This window comes from Pseudophryne corroboree, chromosome 6, assembly GCF_028390025.1.
Source record: "Pseudophryne corroboree isolate aPseCor3 chromosome 6, aPseCor3.hap2, whole genome shotgun sequence".
Lineage (NCBI taxonomy): Eukaryota > Metazoa > Chordata > Amphibia > Anura > Myobatrachidae > Pseudophryne > Pseudophryne corroboree.
Window position 1 is genome coordinate 633,303,275 of NC_086449.1, and position 23,473 is coordinate 633,326,747.

The window sequence follows — 23,473 nt, forward strand, 5'->3', positions numbered from 1 at the left end:
AAAAATGATTTGACTGAGTCAGTGGGCGGGATTATATGGTTAAGCCCCGATGCATCCTGGGAGGCCAGAAAGCTTGTGACCATTTGGTGCCATTTCCGCTGTCGCTCCGGCATATCCCAATTTTATCCTGTGGATAACCTGTAGACCCAGCCAGAGAAATATATCCCCCAGTGTGTACCGAGAATTAGTCTCAAACCTGTTTTCCCAACAGTTGATGTATTGAGGATCTCTGTGGTAGCAGTTGGGAAAATTACTGGCCCAGCAACCTAGAATTACTTACCTGTGCATGATTGAAGAAATCCACCCAACGTGACCTGTTGGTGGTACTTGAGATCTGGAGTTGAGAACCACTGGTCTGCGTCCGTAAACGTATTATACATATACACAATATAGTATATATCACTAAATGTTCCAGCACATACACAGTACTTACAGGGAATTTGGTCTGCTCACTTTAATGACTTCCAGGTCGGGGTCACTGGAATTGAGATTATTCATGTTGGAGCGCTGAACACAGCTGGAGCTGACTGAGCTGTTTGCACAGGACGAACTGACGGACTCTGCACTTGAATTTACACTGTTCCTCTTCTCTTCTGAAAGCAAACCAATAAGTAATATATAAGTAGCAGTAAGTATTAATGGATCTGAAAATAGTATATTTAGGGCTGAATTTACTAAGCGACAATTTCTAATCCCAACAGTTTTGCAACCTGCTGATGTACTAAAGCAAGAACCACTGCAGGCCTGCCAAGGCAGTACACTTTAGGACAGAATAGAATGCAACTGAATATACAGTAGAAGCACCACTGCTGTTTTACACCATGGAAATGATAGAACACAATAGAAATCTACCCCGAATACTGACTAGACTACAGACAGGTGTGATTACTGAAACCAATCAGCTTATAATGATCATTTTATGACCCACTTCTCCACTCTCTCTATATGGAAAACGCACCTCAAATGGGTTTTCTCTCCCTAAACACCACCAATCAATACGTTATCATTGTTGCTTTAGCATCAAACCCCATTTCTTAAAGAGTAACGAGCAATATATACATATGTTTTTGGAATATAATCTGATGTGGAAATAATAGTTTTCTTATTTTGTATTAATTGGCATTTGTCTTACCTTGAAAGCTTCTATTGTATCAGAATAATATGTCAGCGCAATAAAGTATTTAATACGATTTTGGAAGCTAAACAACCTACTGTATCAAACCAAGTTGTCCTCTGAGTTTGTTGAAGTCACTATGGAGGCACGATATTCTGCCATCTCTTTCTGTAGTGTAGGTTGTGACTGACTAGTGATCATCGAACAAGAACTACTAAGGGGCCATATCCTTCCACCTTCCAGTTTTCAGAAGGAGAGTGCCCTGTGTGTACTGCTCCCTGAATGCATCCTGCCCTTCTCCCACCCCTGGACATAAATAAAGAGAAACTGAGAATTGTTAACTATTAAATGAAGTGGTCCTAACATGGAAGTATGTTGGGCTTTTATGTGATTTTTTTTTTTTTCAGTTTCAAAAATGTGCCATTTCTGTAAAACTGTAAGGTGGATGTCTATAAAGATCAGGAATAGTGTGTGCACCCTGACAGCGCAGACCAGAAGGTTATAAATCAACCTTTTTATTGATTTTACTTTTCATTTTCACTAATATTAGTTTCACAATAGCAGTTATTTGTAACGGGATCGGTATACGGTCTCGCAACAGACGAGCTGCCGGTGGTCCCGCTGGTCAAGATCCCGACAAAGGCGTAGTAAGTATTAAAAGTCATTCCTCCCCCTACCTCCCTGACAGCAGCCAACCCTAACCCTCCTCCCGTAGCGCCGAAACCTAACCCCCCCCCCCCCCCCCCCGCACAGCCAAACCATAGTAGCCCCCCCCCCCCCCCCCCACCATCAAGCTATACTTAACTTCGGGATTCCAGCATCGGGATCATGACCAGTTCTGGATTCTCGTGTCGGTGCTATGATTGGTGTCGGGATTCCGGCATCTGTATTTCGGCACCAGGGATCCCGACAGCCGGTATCTTGACCGTATACCTTTGCAACAACCAGTAACACTAAGTAATCACCACTTTACATAACTCCACGTGTAAAACAAATTCAATAGATGGGAACATACAGAATGAAAAAGGTGAGAAAAGGTGAGAAATGGGAAGAGGTCAGCTCTGATCAGAAAAATAAAGACGTAACGGGATAGATAGAGGGACCAGAGTAGTGGGAATGCATATAGTCAATCAATACATAAACAGAGAATAATGCGACAGGAAAATGGCAGTTCAAGCATTCTAACTTTAAACAGGATGCATTCAATTGGTTAAAATGATTATAATACCGCCAGCATTCTCTAGTCAGCATATTCACTGTCAACAAAATGACTGCAGAGCGGGGAGGGGGTGGACAACAAATCTACCATTACTGTAGGTAGCATAAACCTAAGAACAATTAAAAGTTCAGAAGTGATAAAATCATAGAATGTGACGGCAGATAAGAACCACTTGGCCCATCTAGTCTGCCTTCTTTTTTTTTTTTATTAACATATGTTTTATCTCAAACCGTATTTGATCCTCATTTCTTTGTAAGGATATCTTTATGTCTATCCCATGCATGTTTAAATTGCTCTGTCTTAGCCTCTACCACCTCTCAGGCTATAACACTTGTACACTACCCTTTCTGTGATGTTATTATTCCTAAAATTGCAGCTGAACCTCCCCCCCTCCAGTCTCAGTGCATGTTCTCGTGTCCTATCGCTTCTCTTCATTTGTAGAATGTTCCCCTCCTGGACTTTGTAAAAACCTTTGATATATTTGAAAGTTTCTATCATGTCCCCCCTTTCCCTTCTCTACACAAACTATACATATGGAGATTTTTTTAGTCTTTCTGGGAATGTTTTGTGATGTAGGCCATGCACCATTTTAGTTGCCTTTCTTTGTACAGTCTCTAATGTATTAATATCCTTTTGAAAATATGGTCTCCAGAACTGTATACAGTATTCTAGATGAGGCTGTACCAATGACCTATACAGTGGCATTATTACTTCTTTCTTTCTGCTGCTGATTCCTCTCACAATGCAGCCATGCATCTGACTAGCCTTCCTTATTGCCTTGTTACATTGCTTACCTGCCTTTAAGTCATCTGAAATAGTGACTCCTAGATCCCTTTCCTCCTCAGTAGTTTCCAATATAGTGCCATTAATACTATATTTAGCGTTTGGGTTGTTGAGACCCAAGTGCATGATTTTACATTTTTTGGCATTAAACTGTAATCGACACATTCTTGACCATTCCTCTAGTCATAATCAAACCATACCTAGGTTCTAAATGGTTTTAAAGTATCATGAAACAAATAAATAAAAAAAAGGTACGGTTATAAAAGCTGTCTGCAAACCCATGCTACGGCCCTGCCACTCTACTCATCAACCACCCTGCAGATGGTGCTTAAATGCCATCCACACTGCAGCTATTACATGCCACACTACAACTGAAGGAGAGTCTTCTCTCCTTATAAGAAAAAGTGACTGGCATATTATATTGGGCAGAGTTTTAACGTTAAAAGAAAGTTACGTATTTTCATTGTAAAGTTAATAAACTGCAGGTACAGTATAGGACAATGTTCCCAGTAGTGTGGCCTTGTTTTTAGTGGCAGTGTGACCCATAATGCAGCCTTTTGTCATTCTCATGCTCAGCAACATGAACTTTAACTGCAGCCACAATCTGTAAAGCAGAAGTTGTGATCAACTGAAGAAAGCAACTAATTCCTGACAGATATCTACAACTGCACAGAATGTATCACAGATGTTTTCTGCTATCAAAGGAAAGTCTGGCTGCATAATATAGGGCTACAGAGGTCTCTGCCTCTTCTAGCACCATAGAAGGAGTAGGGTGTGACTCCTAAGAAGCTCCCCAGCTGATTACATGGCTGAGCTCACTCTTCTGGTCACACAAAAAGGCATGTAAGTGGATCATGCTAAAAAAAACGTGTAAAGATGTGCACTTGGGGCCTAATTCAGACCTGATCGCTGCTGCCGATCAGGTCTTAACTGCGCATGCCAGACAGCCGACGGCTGTCTCAGCCCTGCGATCGCCTCTGCCTGATTGACAGGCAGAGGCAGTCGCTGGGGTGAGGGGGCGTTCCGGCGGCGCGGTCCGGGAAACGCAGGCGTGCCCGGGCCATTGGGGGCGGGCCGCGGTGGCTGCGTGACGTCACACGCAGCCGCTGTGACCCTCACAGCGACGAGTAGCTCGCCGCTGTGCCATGCTTTTGTACTTGTGCGGGTAGGAAGGGGGGGGGGGGGTGTTGGGCCTGACATGAGGGGCGGCCTAGCCCTATGCTGGGCGTCCCCCAGGATGTCTGTGTGACTGATCGTAGATGTGCTAACTTTAGCACATCTACCATCAGGTCTGAATTAGGCCCTTGGTGCCATTTGTGAAGTGCAAACATTCCTGGACCCGACAGCATGGTGCTGGAACACTGTATGATGGAGGCCCTGTACTTACATGAAACACCCAAAATAGTGTGATATTGTTGATTAAAGCCAAATAAATAAAAGATAAACAAAGAGAATAGTTAGTATCAGACTATATGAAATGAATTAATAAAACATTTCCTCCTTCAGGCCGTTAACAATTATTTTATTAATTTTATATATCCCAATACATATACATATATACAGGTTGAGTATCCCATATCCAAATATTCCGAAATACGGAATATTCCGAAATACGGACATTTTTGAGTGAGAGTGAGATAGTGAAACCTTTGTTTTTTGATGGCTCAATGTACACAAACTTTGTTTAATACACAAAGTTATTAAAAATATTGTATTAAATGACCTTCAGGCTGTGTGTATAAGGTGTATATGAAACATAAATGAATTGTGTGAATGTAGACACACTTTGTTTAATGCACAAAGTTATAAAAAATATTGGCTAAAATGACCTTTAGGCTGTGTGTATAAGGTGTATATGTAACATAAATGCATTCTGTGCTTAGATTTAGGTCCCATCACCATGATATCTCATTATGGTATGCAATTATTCCAAAATACGGAAAAATCCCATATCCAAAATACCTCTGGTCCCAAGCATTTTGGATAAGGGAGACTCAACCTGTATATATATATATATATATATATATATATATATATATATATATATATATATCCATGTGTTTTGCTTTATTAATTTGTATTTTTCATACTATGATACTGTACTATTACCTTTGCTTACTTTTATGTATTGTGCCATGTGGAAATGGCTTCCACAACTGTAAACACATTTCTGGACTAATAATGGCGTCTTTATTCAAACAATAAGGTTCCCATAGGAACTGCAAAGAAACATTGGCTTCCAGACCACAGGGCTATGGAAGACAGCGCATGACTTCTGGTCTCATCAGCACTAAGGGAGATAGCAGATGCCAGACAATCTCCCTATTGGCCGGATCTGATGTCACTTCCAGTCCTGGCTTCCAAACCGGAAACCCATCCCTGCGCACATCTAACCACACACTGCCATGAGGAAGAGTGTGATCGCTGAAACGCGTTGAAACCTGTGTGTATGGATTTCAAGTGTCTTTGTCATATATATATTTGCAGTTAAATAATTCAGCATCGTAAGTCGTCTGCACAATTGAATTTATTAGGGCAGCTACGTTTCTTAGTTGTCACCGATTTAACCACTTAACCGACGATTTTTCCCTTCAAAAGCGTTAACAACATTGGGGGTAATTCTGAGTTGATCGCAGGAGGAACTTTGTTAGCAGTTGGGCAAAATCATGTGCACTGCAAGGGAGGCCGATATAACATGTGCAGAGAGAGTTAGATTTGGGTGTGGTGTGTTCAATCTGCAATCTAAATTGCAGTGTAAAAATAAAGCAGCCAGTATTTACCCTGCACAGAAACAAAATAACCCACCCAAATCAAACTCTCTCTGCACATGTTATATCTGCCTCCCCTGCAGTGCACATGGTTTTGCCCCCATTGTTTTTTAAAATGTATTTTATTTAATAAAGTTGAAAAAGTATTTTTTAAAACATTTAAACATTATGTTATGCACATCTGCAGAACAGATCTCCTTGTCAGAAACGGGGGGACAGGGTAGGACGACGCAGTTGCATGAAATCTGACCATGCCAGTTAAGTGGTAAAGTGTTTACATGCATAAGTTACCTTGTACATGCATGTACATAATAGTCTGTGAGGCAGATACAAGCTGGCGATGAGAATACCTCTTCTATTAATATTAGGGAATTTCTTTTTTTTTTTACTATTTGCAACATATTTTCAACCACATTTAAAATGAACCAAGACTAGGTATATTCAAATCCTGTCGGATCCGACAGTTCATTATTCAATTTGCGGGCGTTTTTGACGACTTTTGTCACTTTTTTTTTTTAAAGTCGAATTGGCATGGGCAAAAACGGGTAAAAAAAATAAATAAGAATTTACTCACCGGTAATTCTATTTCTCGTAGTCCGTAGTGGATGCTGGGGACTCCGTAAGGACCATGGGGAATAGCGGCTCCGCAGGAGACTGGGCACAACTAAGAAAGATTTAGGACTACCTGGTGTGCACTGGCTCCTCCCTCTATGCCCCTCCTCCAGACCTCAGTTAGGGAAACTGTGCCCGGAAGAGCTGACACAATAAGGAAGGATTTTGAATCCCGGGTAAGACTCATACCAGCCACACCAATCACACCGTATAACTCGTGATACTATACCCAGTTAACAGTATGAATAACAACTGAGCCTCTCAAACAGATGGCTCCAAACAATAACCCTTTAGTTAGGCAATAACTATATACAAGTATTGCAGACAATCCGCACTTGGGATGGGCGCATAGCATCCACCACGGACTACGAGAAATAGAATTACCGGTGAGTAAATTCTTATTTTCTCTGACGTCCTAGTGGATGCTGGGGACTCTGTAAGGACCATGGGGATTATACCAAAGCTCCCAAACGGGCGGGAGAGTGCGGATGACTCTGCAGCACCGAATGAGCAAACTCAAGGTCCTCCTCAGCCAGGGTATCAAACTTGTAGAATTTAGCAAATGTGTTTGAACCCGACCAAGTAGCAGCTCGGCAAAGTTGTAAAGCCGAGACCCCTCGGGCAGCCGCCCAAGAAGAGCCCACTTTCCTCGTGGAATGGGCTTTTACAGATTTAGGAAGCGGCAGTCCAGCCGCAGAATGTGCAAGTTGAATCGTACTACAGATCCAGCGAGCAATAGACTGCTTTGAAGCAGGAGCACCCAGCTTGTTGGGCGCATACAGGATAAATAGCGAGTCAGTTTTCCTGACTCCAGCCGTCCTGGAAATATAGATTTTCAGGGCCTTGACTACGTCCAGCAACTTGGAATCCTCCAAGTCCTTAGTAGCCGCAGGCACCACAATAGGTTGGTTCAAATGAAAAGCTGATACCACCTTAGGAAGAAATTGGGGACGAGTCCTCAATTCCCTATCCATATGGAAAATCAGATAAGGGCTTTTACATGACAAAGCCTCCAATTCTGACACACGCCTGGCCGAAGCCAAGGCCAACAGCATGACCACTTTCCACGTGAGATATTTTAGTTCCACGGTTTTAAGTGGCTCAAACCAATGTGACTTAAGGAAATCCAACACCACGTTGAGATCCCAAGGTGCCACTGGAGGCACAAAAGGGGGCTGAATATGCAGCACTCCTTTAACAAACGTCTGAACTTCAGGCAGTGAAGCCAGTTCTTTTTGGAAGAAAATCGACAGAGCCGAAATCTGGACCTTAATGGAACCTAATTTGAGGCCCATAGTCACCCCTGACTGAAGGAAGTGCAGAAATCGACCCAGCTGAAATTCCTCCGTTGGGGCCCTTCTGGCCTCACACCACGCAACATATTTTCGCCATATGCGGTGATAATGGTTTGCGGTCACCTCCTTCCTAGCTTTAATCAGCGTAGGGATGACTTCCTCCGGAATGCCCTTTTCCTTCAGGATCCGGCGTTCAACCGCCATGCCGTCAAACGCAGCCGCGGTAAGTCTTGGAACAGACAGGGTCCCTGCTGCAGCAGGTCCTGTCTGAGCGGCAGAGGCCATGGGTCCTCTGAGATCATTTCTTGAAGTTCTGGGTACCAAGCTCTTCTTGGCCAATCCGGAACCACAAGTATAGTTCTTACTCCTCTCCTTCTTATTATTCTCAGTACCTTGGGTATGAGAGGCAGAGGAGGGAACACATAAACCGACTGGTACACCCACGGTGTCACTAGAGCGTCCACAGCTATCGCCTGAGGGTCCCTTGACCTGGCGCAATATCTTTTTAGCTTTTTGTTGAGGCGGGACGCCATCATGTCCACCTGTGGCCGTTCCCAGCGATTTACAATCAGCTTGAAGACTTCTGGATAAAGTCCCCACTCTCCCGGGTGGAGGTCGTGCCTGCTGAGGAAGTCTGCTTCCCAGTTGTCCACTCCCGGAATGAACACTGCTGACAGTGCTATCGCGTGATTTTCCGCCCATCGGAGAATCCTTGTGGCTTCTGCCATCGCCATCCTGCTTCTTGTGCCGCCCTGACAGTTTACATGGGCGACCGCCGTGATGTTGTCTGACTGGATCAGCACCGGCTGGGCTGGTGTTGAAGCAGGGGTCTTGCCTGACTTAGGGCATTGTAAATGGCCCTTAGTTCCAGAATATTTATGTGTAGGGAAGTCTCCCGACTCGTCCTTGGAAGTTTCTTCCCTGTGTGACTGCCCCCCAACCTCGAAGGCTGGCATCCGTGGTCACCAGGACCCAGTCCTGTATGCCGAATCTGCGGCCCTCTAGAAGATGAGCACTCTGCAGCCACCACAACAGCGACACCCTGGCGATCCGGACCACTTGTCCAACAGATCCCACTGAAAGATCCTTGCATGGAACCTTCCGAAAGGAATTGCTTCGTAAGAAGCCACCATCTTTCCCAGGACTCGCGTGCAGTGGTGCACCGACACCTGTTTTGGTTTTAGGAGATCTCTGACTAGAGATGACAACTCCTTGGCCTTCTCCTCCGGGAGAAACACTTTTTTCTGTTCTGTGTCCAGAACCATCCCCAGGAACAGTAGACGCGTTGTAGGAACCAGCTGCGACTTTGGAAAATTCAGGATCCAGCCGTGCTGTTGTAGCACTGCCCGAGCTAGTGCTACTCCGATCAACAACTGTTCCCTGGACCTCGCCTTTATAAGGAGATCGTCCAAGTACGGGATAATTAAAACTCCCTTTTTTCGAAGGAGTATCATCATTTCGGCCATTACTTTGGTAAATACCCTCGGTGCCGTGGACAGACCAAACGGCAACGTCTGGAATTGGTAATGACAGTCCTGTACCACAAATCTGAGGTACTCCTGGTGAGGAGGGTAAATGGGGACATGCAGGTAAGCATCCTTGATGTCCAGTGATACCATGTAATCCCCCTCGTCCAGGCTTGCAATCACCGCCCTGAGCGATTCCATCTTGAACTTGAACCTTCTTATATAAGTGTTCAAGGATTTTAAATTTAAAATGGGTCTCACCGAACCGTCCGGTTTCGGTACCACAAACATTGTGGAATAGTAACCCCGTCCTCGTTGAAGGAGGGGTACCTTGATTATCACCTGCTGAGAAAACAGCTTGTGAATCGCCTCCAGCACTGCCTCCCTGTCCGGGGGAGCTGTCGGCAAGGCAGATTTGAGGTAACGGCGAGGGGAAGACGCCTCGAATTCCAGCTTGTACCCCTGAGATACTACTTGTAGAATCCAGGGATCCACCCGTGAGCGAGCCCACTGGTCGCTGAAGGTCTTGAGACGGGCCCCCACCGTACCTGGCTCCGCCTGAGGAGCCCCAGCGTCATGCGGTGGACTTAGAGGAAGCGGGGGAGGACTTTTGTTCCTGGGAACTGGCTGTATGTTGCAGCTTTTTCCCTCTACCTCTGCCTCTGGGCAGAAAGGACGCGCCTCTAACCCGCTTGCCTTTCTGGGGCCGAAAGGACTGTACCTGATAATACGGTGCTTTCTTTGGCTGTGAGGGAACATGGGGTAAAAATGCTGACTTCCCAGCTGTCGCTGTGGAAACGAGGTCCGAGAGACCATCCCCAAACAACTCCTCACCCTTGTAAGGCAACACTTCCATGTGCCTTTTAGAATCTGCATCTCCTGTCCACTGCAGAGTCCACAATCCTCTCCTGGCAGAAATGGACATTGCGTTTATTTTAGATGCCAGCCGGCAAATATCCCTCTGTGCATCTCTCATGTTTAAGACAGCGTCTTTAATATGCTCTACGGTTAGCAATATAGTGTCCCTATCTAGGGTATCAATGTTTTCCGACAGGGAATCTGACCACGCAGCTGCAGCACTGCACATCCATGCTGAAGCAATAGCCGGTCTCAGTATAATTCCTGAGTGTCTATATACAGACTTCAGGATAGCCTCCTGCTTTCTATCCGCAGGCTCCTTTAGGGCGGCCGTGTCCGGAGACGGTAGTGCCACCCTTTTTGACAGACGTGTGAGCGCTTTATCCACCCTAGGGGATGTCTCCCAACGTGACCTGTCCTCTGGCGGGAAAGGGTACGCCATTAGTAACTTTTTAGATATTACCAGTTTCTTATCGGGGGAAGCCCACGCTTCTTCACACACTTAATTTAATTCATCAGATGGGGGAAAAACCACTGGTAGCTTTTTCTCCCCAAACATAATACCCTTTTTTGTGGTACCTGGAGTAATATCAGAAATGTGCAACACATTTTTCATTGCCGTAATCATATAACGAGTGGCTCTATTGGAATGTACACTAGTCTCATCGTCGTCGACACTGGAGTCAGTATCCGTGTCGACATCTGTGTCTGCCATCTGAGGTAGTGGGCGTTTTAGAGCCCCTGATGGCTTTTGAAACGCCTGTGCAGGCACGGGCTGAGCAGCCGGCTGTCCCACATCTGCTATGTCGTCAAACCTTTTATGTAAGGAGTTGACACTGTCGCGTAATTCCTTCCACATGTCCATCCATTCAGGTGTCGACCCCGCAGGGGGTGACATCACATTTATCGGCACCTGCTCCGCCTCCACATAAGCCTCCACATCAAACATGTCGACACAGCCGTACCGACACACCGCACACACACAGGGAATGCTCTGACTGAGGACAGGACCCCACAAAGTCCTTTGGGGAGACAGAGAGAGAGTATGCCAGCACACACCAGAGCGCTATATAATGCAGGGATACACACTACACACAGTGATTTTTCCCCTATAGCTGCTATAATACACAATTTGCGCCTAAATTTAGTGCCCCCCCTCTCTTTTTTACCCTATTGAGCCTGGAAACTGCAGGGGAGAGCCTGGGGAGCGTCCTTCCAGCGGAGCTGTGAGAGGAAATGGCGCCAGTGTGCTGAGGGAGATAGCCCCGCCCGTTCACGGCGGACTTCTCCCGCTTTTTTCAGGATATTTTTGGCAGGGGATTTTACACATATATAGTCTTACTGACTATATTATGTGTTTTTTTGCCAAGCTAAGGTATTTATATTGCAGCCCAGGGCGCCCCCCCCCCAGCGCCCTGCACCCATCAGTGACCGGAGTGTGTGGTGTGCATGGGGAGCAATGGAGCACAGCTGCAGTGCTGTGCGCTACCTTAATGAAGACCGGAGTCTTCAGCCGCCGATTTTCTGGACGTTCTTCTTGCTTCTGGCTCTGCAAGGGGGACGGCGGCGCGGCTCCGGGACCGGACGACCGAGGCTGGGCCTGTGTTCGATCCCTCTGGAGCTAATGGTGTCCAGTAGCCTAAGAAGCCCAAGCTAGCTGCAAGCAGGTAGGTTCGCTTCTTCTCCCCTCAGTCCCTCGAAGCAGTGAGTCTGTTGCCAGCAGATCTCACTGAAAATAAAAAACCTAAATATACTTTCTTTTCTAAGAGCTCAGGAGAGCCCCTAGTGTGCAACCAGCTCGGCCGGGCACAAAATTCTAACTGAGGTCTGGAGGAGGGGCATAGAGGGAGGAGCCAGTGCACACCAGGTAGTCCTAAATCTTTCTTAGTTGTGCCCAGTCTCCTGCGGAGCCGCTATTCTCCATGGTCCTTACGGAGTCCACAGCATCCACTAGGACGTCAGAGAAATGGCATTTACATTAAAACCTGTGAAAAGTGCAATTTTTTCCGACATGTTGGGAATTCCGATAGGAATTGAATATACCCCATCGAACACTGGAATGTGTTTCTTTAATAATAGAGAGTGTGTGTGTGTGTGTGTGTGTGTGTGTGTGTGTGTGTGTGTGTGTGTGTGTGTGAATATGTATATTTGTTTAACTGGATTTATAACTGTAAGGAAGATAATTTCCCTGACCTCAATGCTCTGCTATTAGCACTTTTCCACTCAGATATCACATTTATCCCAACTCCCACTGCTTCCTGGTTTTGAGGTCGAGGATGTTGGCAAGCATCGCTGTTATTACACAGTGTTTTTATGTTACACAAATGCCATTTATTACCCAATTTTCTGTCAAAACCAACATGTCTGAACCATTAATACTTTACTCTTCAAAAGACAAATACTGAATGCAGTTCTTTTCTGTTACTGCATTCCTCCAGCATGAAGTAAGCTTACCAGATGCAGCTCCAGTAAGAGCTGCATGGCATATGTAGCAAGTAGTTTCAACGTAAAAAGATACAGTAGTGTAACATTACTCAACCAAAATTCACATCACCATGCCTTATGGGCCCTACGCACTGCCCGACCCGCGGCCGAGCTGCCCGACCGCCGATACGGCAGACAGGTGACCCGATGGCCGGGGGGGGGGGGGAAGATGACGGGGGGAGTGAAGTTTCTTCACTCCCCCCGTCACCCGGCTCCATAGCAGTGCATGCAATTATGGACGAGATTGTCCATATTGGCCTGCATGCACAAGCGACGGGGCATCAACAATGAACTAGCGGGGGGCCACGCATCGTTCGTCATTGCTGCCTGCACACTGAAAGATATGAACGGTATCACGTTCATTAATGAACGAGATTGTTCTTTCAGTAATATCGCCCAGTGTGTAGGGCCCATTACAACTGCCCTGGATGAAGGTGTGATAGTCCTGATTCTGTGGGGCAGTCTGCTTGGTAGGCAAAGTTCGGGTTGAGTCTCCCAAATCAGACAGCGGCTGAGATAGTGACACCTTTGCTCTTTCATGGTTCCGTGTACACAAACTTTGTTTCATGTACAACATTATTAAAAATATTGTACAACATTACATTTAGGTTTTGTGTATAAGGTGTATATGGAACATAAATAAATTGTGTATGCACAGTAGTGTTTCATGTACAAAATTATAAAAAATATTGTATCAAATGACCTTCAGGCTGTGGGTATAAGGTGTACATGAAACAAATGCATTTTGTGATTAAATTTGGGTCCCCTAACCAAGATATCTCATTATGGTATACAAATATTCAACAATATGGAAAAATCACAAATAATTATTGTTCCAAGCATTTATGCTATGGGAGTCTCTACCTGTATTTAAAATGCAAATCATTACAAGTCCAGTAAACGAAGAAGGCATTTTGGAGTACTAATGGGGAATTCAAATGTCCACATAAATTTTTCGTGTGGTAAAAACAGGCCTTTACTGCGTGTTTTTTTTTCCTTCAGGCTACCGAATTAGAGCTCTTTTTACTGCATGAAAAATTACCCGTTTTCGGTCAAAAATACATATGATCCGGTATAACTTCCCTGACCTATGTGTTTTCGACATTGTGGCCGGGAAAACAGGTCACTTATCAGGGATTTTTTTTCAACGCCTTCCCGGGTCCCAAACAATCTCCAATAAGTGCCGGCGTCGGGGGTAAAGCATGGTGGCTGATTGAATTTCCCCCTATGTTTCAATTGGACAAAACATACTGTATGTACATAAGTAGATGCACTGGCTCAGCAGGAAAATGTTCCTAGGCATAAGCATTTTTGTATTTTCTTAGTAGAGTTTGTAAATGGTGTTTAGGAAAACACGTGAGGAAGAAAATCTGACATGGATAAACTGAAGCCTCTAGCATTGAAGTTTACACACAGATTAAACAAAAATATCCTTATTAAGAATTAATACTAAAACAGCATAGCTAAGACCCTAATTACATGTACCTGAATTGTGCAATTTGTAATACTATACTATTCATTAAAATAATGTTACCACATTAATTGAAATAATGTTACCACATTCTGTATCTGCTATAAACCAGTACTCCCAATAAAACAAGATAGGGACTTATTTTGTCAAATAGGACATAACAAAGATTCCAAAATGCAAATGTTATGCAAAGTATTATCCCCCCCATTCCATTGCAGCTGAAACCCCTCTCCCATTTCTAGAACATATTTACCAAGCAAATTATTTGAAAGTAAGGCCAGCCTCCCACACGCCGCCCTCCTCCCTATCTAGTGAGTGGTTCAGGGGCTAGAATTGTGTCATTGCACCCCCTCCAAGTACAATGCCAGTAATTGTGAATCTGAACAGTGGGGGCAGAGTCACAGTGACATGATCATGCTGTTCCCTCCCACCACACACCTGGATTCTACGGGAATGATTTAAATTGAAAGTTGGCAAATATGCTTTAGATTAGAACATAGTCAAAAAGCAGGGAGTTGTGACTTCATTGGCCTTGTATATGAAATACCAGTACACACGGCAACATTTTGCAAAGCAGCTACTCAAACTGTTCCCCCTTAAATAGAGAATTATCTTTCTGCAAACAAAATGGCTGATGCAGCAGTGCATACAAGTTGGCCATAACTGATACAGTGTTGAGTGCACCGAAGAAAAGGAGTTTGCCAATGCATAAATCTTGGCACTCTACTCTGACTCGCTTTCTACAAAAGTACTACCACTCTGCTGAGCACCTCTGGAGGAAATTGTGCTTTCTTGTAGACTTCCTCCACTTCAAGTTAATTTTCTCCTCTTATTCCTCTGCTATTCATATGCTAAGCAGTCCAACTTCAAGGTCATCATCTCTTCGCAACCGTTCAACTGCCACTTTCAACTCATTCCTAAACGCCATACACACTAGTCTAGATCACCTCTCTGCCGACATCATCTCCCCCTCCTCTGTTCCCCAGGTTTGCTGCCTGGGTATCCTTCTCCCCCCACATCCAGAGAATCTTCCACTTTTGTGGTTTCCACTTCCAGATTATTTCCAAAAGCCACCCCCTTTCTCACCCTGTAAGAGATTCATGGTCTCATCAACTCTTCGCAACTCTTCAATTTATCATCAATTCAACTACTGTGCTACACCTTATATTTCCACTCACACTTCTTCCGGGTTAAAATCCAACCTGATAACTGCCTCCACTACTCCTCTTACGCTAGTCTTCAGGACTTTAGCGATGCCACTCCCAACCTCTCACCCTTCCAAGTGAAATCAGGCTTGTCTCAAGTCTATGAGCCTTCAATGTGCTCTTAATATACATTTCTTCATTGAAACCTAACATCCAGGGGCGTCCCTATACTTAGAGACACCCGGTGTGGATGGAATCACCCCTGGCAAAAAGGGGGAAATGGTGTTATGGCCCAATACCAGTTTCCATCACTCCAGGGATTCCTGGAGATGCCGGGCTGTCCATCCCTAACTTTCCCTCAACCTCTTTGTATCCGCCCATTGCCAACAAGATTGTAAATTCTGATAAGCAAGTCCCTCCTCCCTCTGGATTCTCTATAGAATTATGCAATCTAAGTACTGCAATTATGTATATATATATATATATATATATATATATATATATATAAAAAGTTATGTTCTAGCCTGCACCATTTTGTACTTATGTGCTTTTATGTTTTACACCTACAGTGTGTACAACATTAAGGAGCATTCGTAGCAGATATAAATGAAAGATAATAACTCTGCATGGCCTGCAATTTCTTAACACGTCTGCTAAGAACTTTTCCTACATGAGAGGAACACAATAAAGCACAGATATGCTTTTCAGCACAAATGACAATACCACTAAGGTAAATATGACTCTGTACTGCCCACATTTGTGTACACTCTGCTCCTCAACATGCGCAATGCAAAAACATGAAAGACATGTCTGCAAAGTTGGCTTCTATTCAATTCTGTAACAGCAACAAAATAATCACACCAGTTACTTGTTTACTACTGATCTTGATATATATTAATTTGAAATATATATGCAAATTAATTTCAAATACCTCAATTATAGGCAGAGACATACAAATGTTATTTAAATATGACAATGCTTTTTTTATAGCAGAAAAATGCAGGGACTTAGAGATGCCGGAAGGGTGGGTACAGGGTACCCAAGCCTGCTAGGGATGCATGACCACACCTCCTTTAGGAACATGAAGCTTCTGCAGAGAGTACCATTTTTCAAACTTGGCGTGGCCACACACCCACAGGCTTCTCCATGCCCCCTAGTACCAGGATCCAATAGATCTCATCCCCTATTTTCTATATCACAGCAAGAAAGTCTTTAGTTATTTTGATTATGAGTGAAGAACTTTCTGGTTAATTTCAGCTCAGTTGAATTAACTGTAATTTAACAGCGTTTCAAAGATACAATGTTCTAATACAGAGGTTCCCAAACTGTGTGCCGTGGCTCCCTGGGGTGCCTCAGGACACTTGCAGGGGTGCCCTGGGTTGGTGGTCCAGGACCAATTCAAATTATTCATGGTCAATATAATAGGCAAAACCAGTGCTGGTGGCTGCCAGTCATAAAATATGTGGCCAAACAGAAGCAAATCTTGTCCCTCACCGCACAACTGACCCTAAGGATGACATATAAACGCGATCTACTTAATGTAATATTTCTTTCCAAATTTCTCAATAAGAAATTTGTGGCCTAGGGGTGCCGTGAAAAAAATTCTGATATTCTAGGGCGCCGTGATTCAAAAAAGTTTGGAAACCACTGCTCTAAAGCCCAGTACTCACGGGCCGATCAAGGAGAGATGTGTGCTGAGCGAAGCGCTCAGCACACATCTCTCCTGCCGCTCAGCACAGCGCGATCTGTGCTGAGCGGGCGGGGGGAGACGGGAGGGCCTCTCACTTCACCCAGCGGGTGAAGTGAGCGACCCGCTAGATTGGCCTGCATGCAGGCCAATCTAGCAGCGGCGATAGCGATGTGCGGGGCCGCGCATCGCTATCGCCGAGGGGGCTACACACGGAGCGATCCTGCCGATATTCTAAGCAATCTAGTCAGATTGCTTAGAATATCGCTCCGTGAGTACCCCCCTTAATAGTAACTGTACATTTATCAATGCCATCTGTTCAACATAAAGGATTTTTATCTAGTGTAACCAACATAAAGGATTTTTATCTAGTGTAACCAACAAAAGGACTAGGCATGTGGCCTGTGCTGGCCAGTATATAACTGTCACAAATTTACAATGCAGTAATGGTCACCAATACTACAGCGCTTTTCACCTGATCCCCAAACATAATAAAGCCCCCACGACCCACAGAATCATCACGTGACAGCAACAAAATAGTCCCTTTCTGTAGATCAGGTAGTCAACATGCACAATATAATACAGTACTCTTGGCATGCAAACCGTCTCTTCCATTCCACGTCTCAGAACCTCAAAGTCACATTCTCTCAGCAACCACTTAAGGTTTATTTTTCTTTCATTATATATGAAGGATGGAGCTGCCAAGCTTGCCGCCTGACAAATACATGGAAGTAATGATGAAAATGTTGAAAATAAAAACAATCTTTGTAGTACTTGATCGTATGCTGTTCAGGACTGGAAACAACTCTGTCTTTCAGGAGTGAGGTTGAACAGCTCAATAACAGAGATAGATGGCTGGGGAGTGCCAAATGTAACTCTATTAATGTGCCTCTGTTCCATACCGCAGATCCAACTGAGGGTAATGAGTAAGAGCAGTAATTCAGTTGTCCTTTATGTATATCTTCTATCAATGCTGGCACACACAGAGGATCAGGTGAACTGTCTATACTTTTATCTTAATCAGGACGTTGTCATCTTTATTCTTTTAAAGAAACTTCCCTTCTACAGCAAAAACAAAGCCAAACACCGATAAATCTGAACTATATATTGAATGTCTGTAAATGTTTAATAAAACACCCTTTCTTTTTAACAATTTAATAAACTAGTTAAAAGTGTGATAATCTGGGAAATTTAACTTGGTCGAGTGGTGCAATGTCTAGATGCTTAGTCAGGGTCCACACACAGCTTTTCAGGTAAATAAATGAAAATAGTGCATTAGCATAAATGAAACAAAACAGCAAACATCCTAGCCCCCACTCAGGGCGCAAAGTCACCGCTTCACCCCTCTTTAAATTGGGCAACTAGTCTGCGTCACAAATTTCTCAGTCTTGCCTGCTTCTTGCAACTTTATCCAGGCTCTGGCTTAGCTGCTACAACTGCTTACATACAGTCTCAGTTTTCTGGTTCTCCCTGCCTCCTGCAGGTATGAATGCTGGCTTCATAGCCTCCACTGGCCATCAGGTACACTGGGCTCTGACTATACAGTCCCACCTGGGCTCTGTCTGACTGCTAGAATCTCCACATGGCAGCCTCTCTTGCCCTCCTCAGTATCTGCCAGACTTTCTATACTTGTCAGCAGCCTCACTGGCCTGCCACAAGCCCCACCTGGGCTGGATATATGTTTATTTGCACCAGTCATTGGGCTGACTCAACTTGGCAGCCATAAGGTGTGCTCACGCATGCCTTTTCTTACCTGTGTGGAAGGATCCCACCTGCCTCACACAGAATCCATGGCTCACTACTGCCACTGACCTTCATACTGCTACATAGGTTATACCCCCATAGCAAACCAAGGGTATGTACTAAATGCCTTGAGAAAAGTTAAAGCCTATTGTGGTTCCGTCAAGTTCTGGCACTTCTGCTCTCTGGAGGCATTGGATGCTGTGCGAGCCTTGAAGATCTATGTCAAGCGAATGGCTCGGATCAGAAAGATGGAATCCTTGTTCGTCTATGAAACTGTGCCCGAGGAGACGGACATACTTTGAGAGGAGGATAGATAAGGAGAGTGGTGAGATTATGAACCAGCACACAGAATAGAAAAGCCATGCTAACCAAACGTCAGCTTAGTACTCACAACTCTTGTATCTTCTGGCTCTGTTAGGGGGGGCGGCGTGCTGCGGGAATGTACGCTTGCCGTGGTGGGGCGTGCAAATAGTTCCCTCAGGACCTAGTGTCCTGTCAGCTGGGAATGGGACCATTAACCCTTCAAGAGGTTGGGCCGTTGTCCCATGAAGCAGGCAGGCTGGTGCCATCCAGACCTGCCTGAAAATAACAAACAGATAAAATAAATGCAGAAAACTCTTCAGGAGCTTCCAGCGACATTACCGGCTCCTCCTCCTCATTTTCTAAACTGAGTCTGGTGGGAGGGGCATAGAGGGAGGAGCCAGCGCACACTACCAAATTCATAAAATGCCCAAGGCTCCTAGTGGACCCATCTATACCCCATGGTACTAAATGGATTCCCAGTATCCTCTAGGACGTAAGAGAAACCTGGACAGAGTAGGCATACACTGTTGGAGTACAGCGCAGAAATATACTTAACAGACTATTACAGGAAGAAATACAGAAGTGGCAACTCAGTGGGTTAGTATTTTTAGCTTCCTGGATGTTAAAGTTGTTCTCAACCTTTTTTTTAAATTTTTTTAATACTTTATCAGTTATGGGCCAGTTACACATGTAAAAGCTAGTTTTCGCATGTTTTTGTAACAGGAACTTTCATTATTAGGGGCCCAATGAGGCCGCCTAGTATTTAGCAAATCTTCAGATGGCGTTGAATTCCAGAGCCCCGCTCTATCCTATGGGAAAGAGGTCCGGGGTTGTGAGGAGGGCTTTGAGTGGATCCCTCTACTGTCATTGCACTACGCAATCACAGCCTCTGTTGAAGTTTCCATGCTTCCACCTCCCCTCAGCCTAAGTGCATATATTTTGATAGCACCTTAAAATATGAGCTACATTAGCATAGCACACTATAAATCAGCATAGGTGGCATGAGATCACAAGGCAGAAGGAACCGGATAGCAAATATCCAGGCTTTGGAAAAGTATAGTGTGCAATGATTGTGGTCTGTGATGAACAGCAGGTACAAACAAAGATGGGCATTACCTAATATTAAAATAAGTTAGTCTGGATACACGGTCTTGGTGGATGGACTTCAAGGACTCAAAAACCTTTAAGGATATTACATCCCATCTCAGTGCCGTAACTAGGCATTTTAACGCTGTGTGCAAGAAACGGCATTGGCGCCCCCCATGCAAGATAGGGGCAGTGTGCGCCATAGGTGCGCAAAAAATATATAGGGGCGTGGCTTCATGGGGAAGGGGCATGGCCACAAAATAAAACCAATTCATACTACGGTGCACAGTAGTCTCCATTATTCAAATTACGCTGCACAGTAACGCCACTATACCAGGTAGAGCCCCTTTTACACATTACGGCAGACAGTCCCCCTTTTTACACAATACGGCAGACAGCGTCCCCCTTTTACACATTACGGTAGACAGCGTCCCCCTTTTTACACATTAAGGCAGACAGCGTCCCCTTTTTACACATTACGGCAGAGAGCGTCCTCCTTTTTACACATTACGGCAGACATCGTCCCCCTTATTACACATTACAGCAGACAGCGTCCCCTTTTTACACATTACGGCACACAGCGTCCCCTTTTTACACATTACGGCAGACAGCGTCCCTCTTTTTACCCATTAAGGCAGACAGCGTCCCCTTTTTACACATTACGGCAGACATCGTCCCCCTTTTTACACATTACGGCAGACAGCGTCCCCTTTTTTACACATTACGGCAGACATCGTCCCCCTTATTACAAAATCACAGCAGACAGCGTCCCCTTTTTACACATTACGGCAGACAGCGTCCCCTTTTTACACATTATGGCAGACAGCGTCCCCCTTTTACACATTACTGTAGACAGCGACCCCCTTTTTACACATTACGGAAGACAGCATCCCCCTTTTTACACATTACGGCAGACAGCGTCCCCTTTTTTACACATTACGGCAGACAGCGTCCCCTTTTTTACACATTACGGCAGACATCGGCCCCTTTTTACACATTACGGCAGACAGCGTCCCCTTTTTTACACATTATGGCAGACAGCGTCCCCTTTTTACACATTACGGCAGACAGTCCCCCACTTTACACATTGCGGCAGACAGAATAGAGAGAGAGATATACTTACCATCTCTTCCTGCTGGCAGTCAGGCTCCTCGTGCTGGCAGATCCCTCGGTGCAGGCAGGGGTGGAGGAGAGAGGGGGACTGGAGCCGCAGCAGCGCTATGTAATTGGTAGAGGCGCCGCTGCAGCAGTCCCCTCTCCTTCCGTATTGGCTGCCCGCCGCCGCTGTGAATGCTGGGATGAAAAAAACGCATCCCAGCATTCACAGCAGCGCCAGGCAGCCAATACGGAAGGAGAGGGGACTGCTGCAGCGGTGCCTCTACCAATTACATAGCGCTGCTGTGGCTCCAAGTCCCCCTCCCTCCTCCTTCTCCGCTGCCTCCGGCGCTGCTGCTCTCCTTCCCTGCCTCCGGATCGGCTTCTCCAGCGCGGCGCACACAGCAAAGGCGGCTTGTAATGAGTCAATTTGACTCATTACAAACCGCTGCCCGTTGTGCCCTCAGGGAAACTGCGCTGTGTGCCAGGCACACCTGGCACACACGTAGTTATGGCGCTGTCCCATCTCTTCTAAACCTTTCTATGGTCTTTGGGTAATTCTAGGTCCGTGGCCACCTAGTTACGACACTTATTTGGGTTTCTTCATTTGGCTGCCCTTCAAAATAGGTAATGCGGAGCTGGCTTCCTTTCTCTTCTCATGTTTGTTTTTACAGGATCCGGAGCTGCTCTTTTCTTTCCCTCTATTCTTCCCATTTTTTTTTTTCCTTCTGCTCTTTTTTTTCCTTTCCTTATTTGACCAGATTTGTTGTCTCTTCTTTGATTTGTTCAGAGATCGTTTTCTGTGTTTTGCTATTTTTACCCTATTTTGTCTTCTCACTCCTGGTTTGTATGCAGATTGTGTTTGTCATATCTAAATCAAATATTTGTCTTGTTTACACATTTAATGAAAACCAAATTACATTAATTAGCACTAAAATAAGTTGGTCAAGAAAAGTCTCGGGAAAGAAAAAAATTAAATAAAAGGGGAAAAAATACTTAGATATATTTAGGCAGTGAAGCCCTTTTAATGGTTTGCCACCTGTGTCCTTTTGAGCTAATTTTCATTACGATTATTGGTATGGACCAAAAAGAAATTAACCACCACATGGAAGGGCAGATAAAGTATGCTTGGGTGGGACTTATTGAGGTCTAGTGGTGGCAAATTACAAACTGTAAGTGACTGAATGCAGGGCCGAAACTAGGATTTTCGGCACCCGGGGCAAGGCAGTAATTTAGCGCCCCCGACCCCCAACCCAAAAAATAACTAAAAATAAAATAAAATAAAAAATAACAATAAATAAAAAAAAATAAGAATTTACTTACCGATAATTCTATTTCTCATAGTCCGTAGTGGATGCTGGGGACTCCGAAAGGACCATGGGGAATAGCGGCTCCGCAGGAGACTGGGCACAAAAGTAAAAGCTTTAGGACTACCTGGTGTGCACTGGCTCCTCCCCCTATGACCCTCCTCCAAGCCTCAGATAGGATACTGTGCCCGGACGAGCGTACACAATAAGGAAGGATTTTGAATCCCGGGTAAGACTCATACCAGCCACACCAATCACACCGTACAACTTGTGATTTGAACCCAGTTAACAGCATGATAACAGAGGAGCCTCTGAAAAGATGGCTCACAACAATAATAACCCGATTTTTGTAACAATAACTATGTACAAGTATTGCAGACAATCCGCACTTGGGATGGGCGCCCAGCATCCACTACGGACTATGAGAAATAGAATTATCGGTAAGTAAATTCTTATTTTCTCTAACGTCCTAGTGGATGCTGGGGACTCCGAAAGGACCATGGGGATTATACCAAAGCTCCCAAACGGGCGGTAGAGTGCGGATGACTCTGCAGCACCGAATGAGAGAACTCCAGGTCCTCCTCAGCCAGGGTATCAAATTTGTAGAATTTTGCAAACGTATTTGCCCCTGACCAAGTAGCTGCTCGGCAAAGTTGTAAAGCCGAGACCCCTCGGGCAGCCGCCCAAGATGAGCCCACTTTACGTGTGGAATGGGCTTTTACAGATTTTGGCTGTGGCAGGCCTGCCACAGAATGTGCAAGCTGAATTGTACTACAAATCCAACGAGCAATCGTCTGCTTAGAAGCAGGGGCACCCAGCTTGTTGGGTGCATACAGGATAAACAGCGAGTCAGATTTTCTGACTCCAGCCGTCCTGGAAACATATATTTTCAGGGCCCTGACTACGTCCAGCAACTTGGAATCCTCCAAGTCCCTAGTAGCCGCAGGCACCACAATAGGCTGGTTTAAGTGAAATGCTGAAACCACCTTAGGGAGAAATTGAGGACGAGTCCTCAATTCTGCCCTGTCCGTATGAAA

At 45.0% G+C, this 23,473-nt stretch overlaps 1 protein-coding gene across 3 annotated transcripts in view; it reads right to left on the minus strand.

The window, feature by feature from the left end:
- ARHGAP26 (Rho GTPase activating protein 26) overlaps positions 1-23,473 on the minus strand; it is a 1,013,198-nt gene that overhangs the window by 186,661 nt on the left and 803,064 nt on the right. For all 3 annotated transcript variants that reach the window (XM_063928129.1, XM_063928130.1, XM_063928128.1), the window contains exon 20: positions 434-593. In XM_063928129.1, the coding sequence (XP_063784199.1) occupies positions 434-593 (160 nt within the window). The remainder of the gene's footprint in view (positions 1-433; positions 594-23,473) is intronic.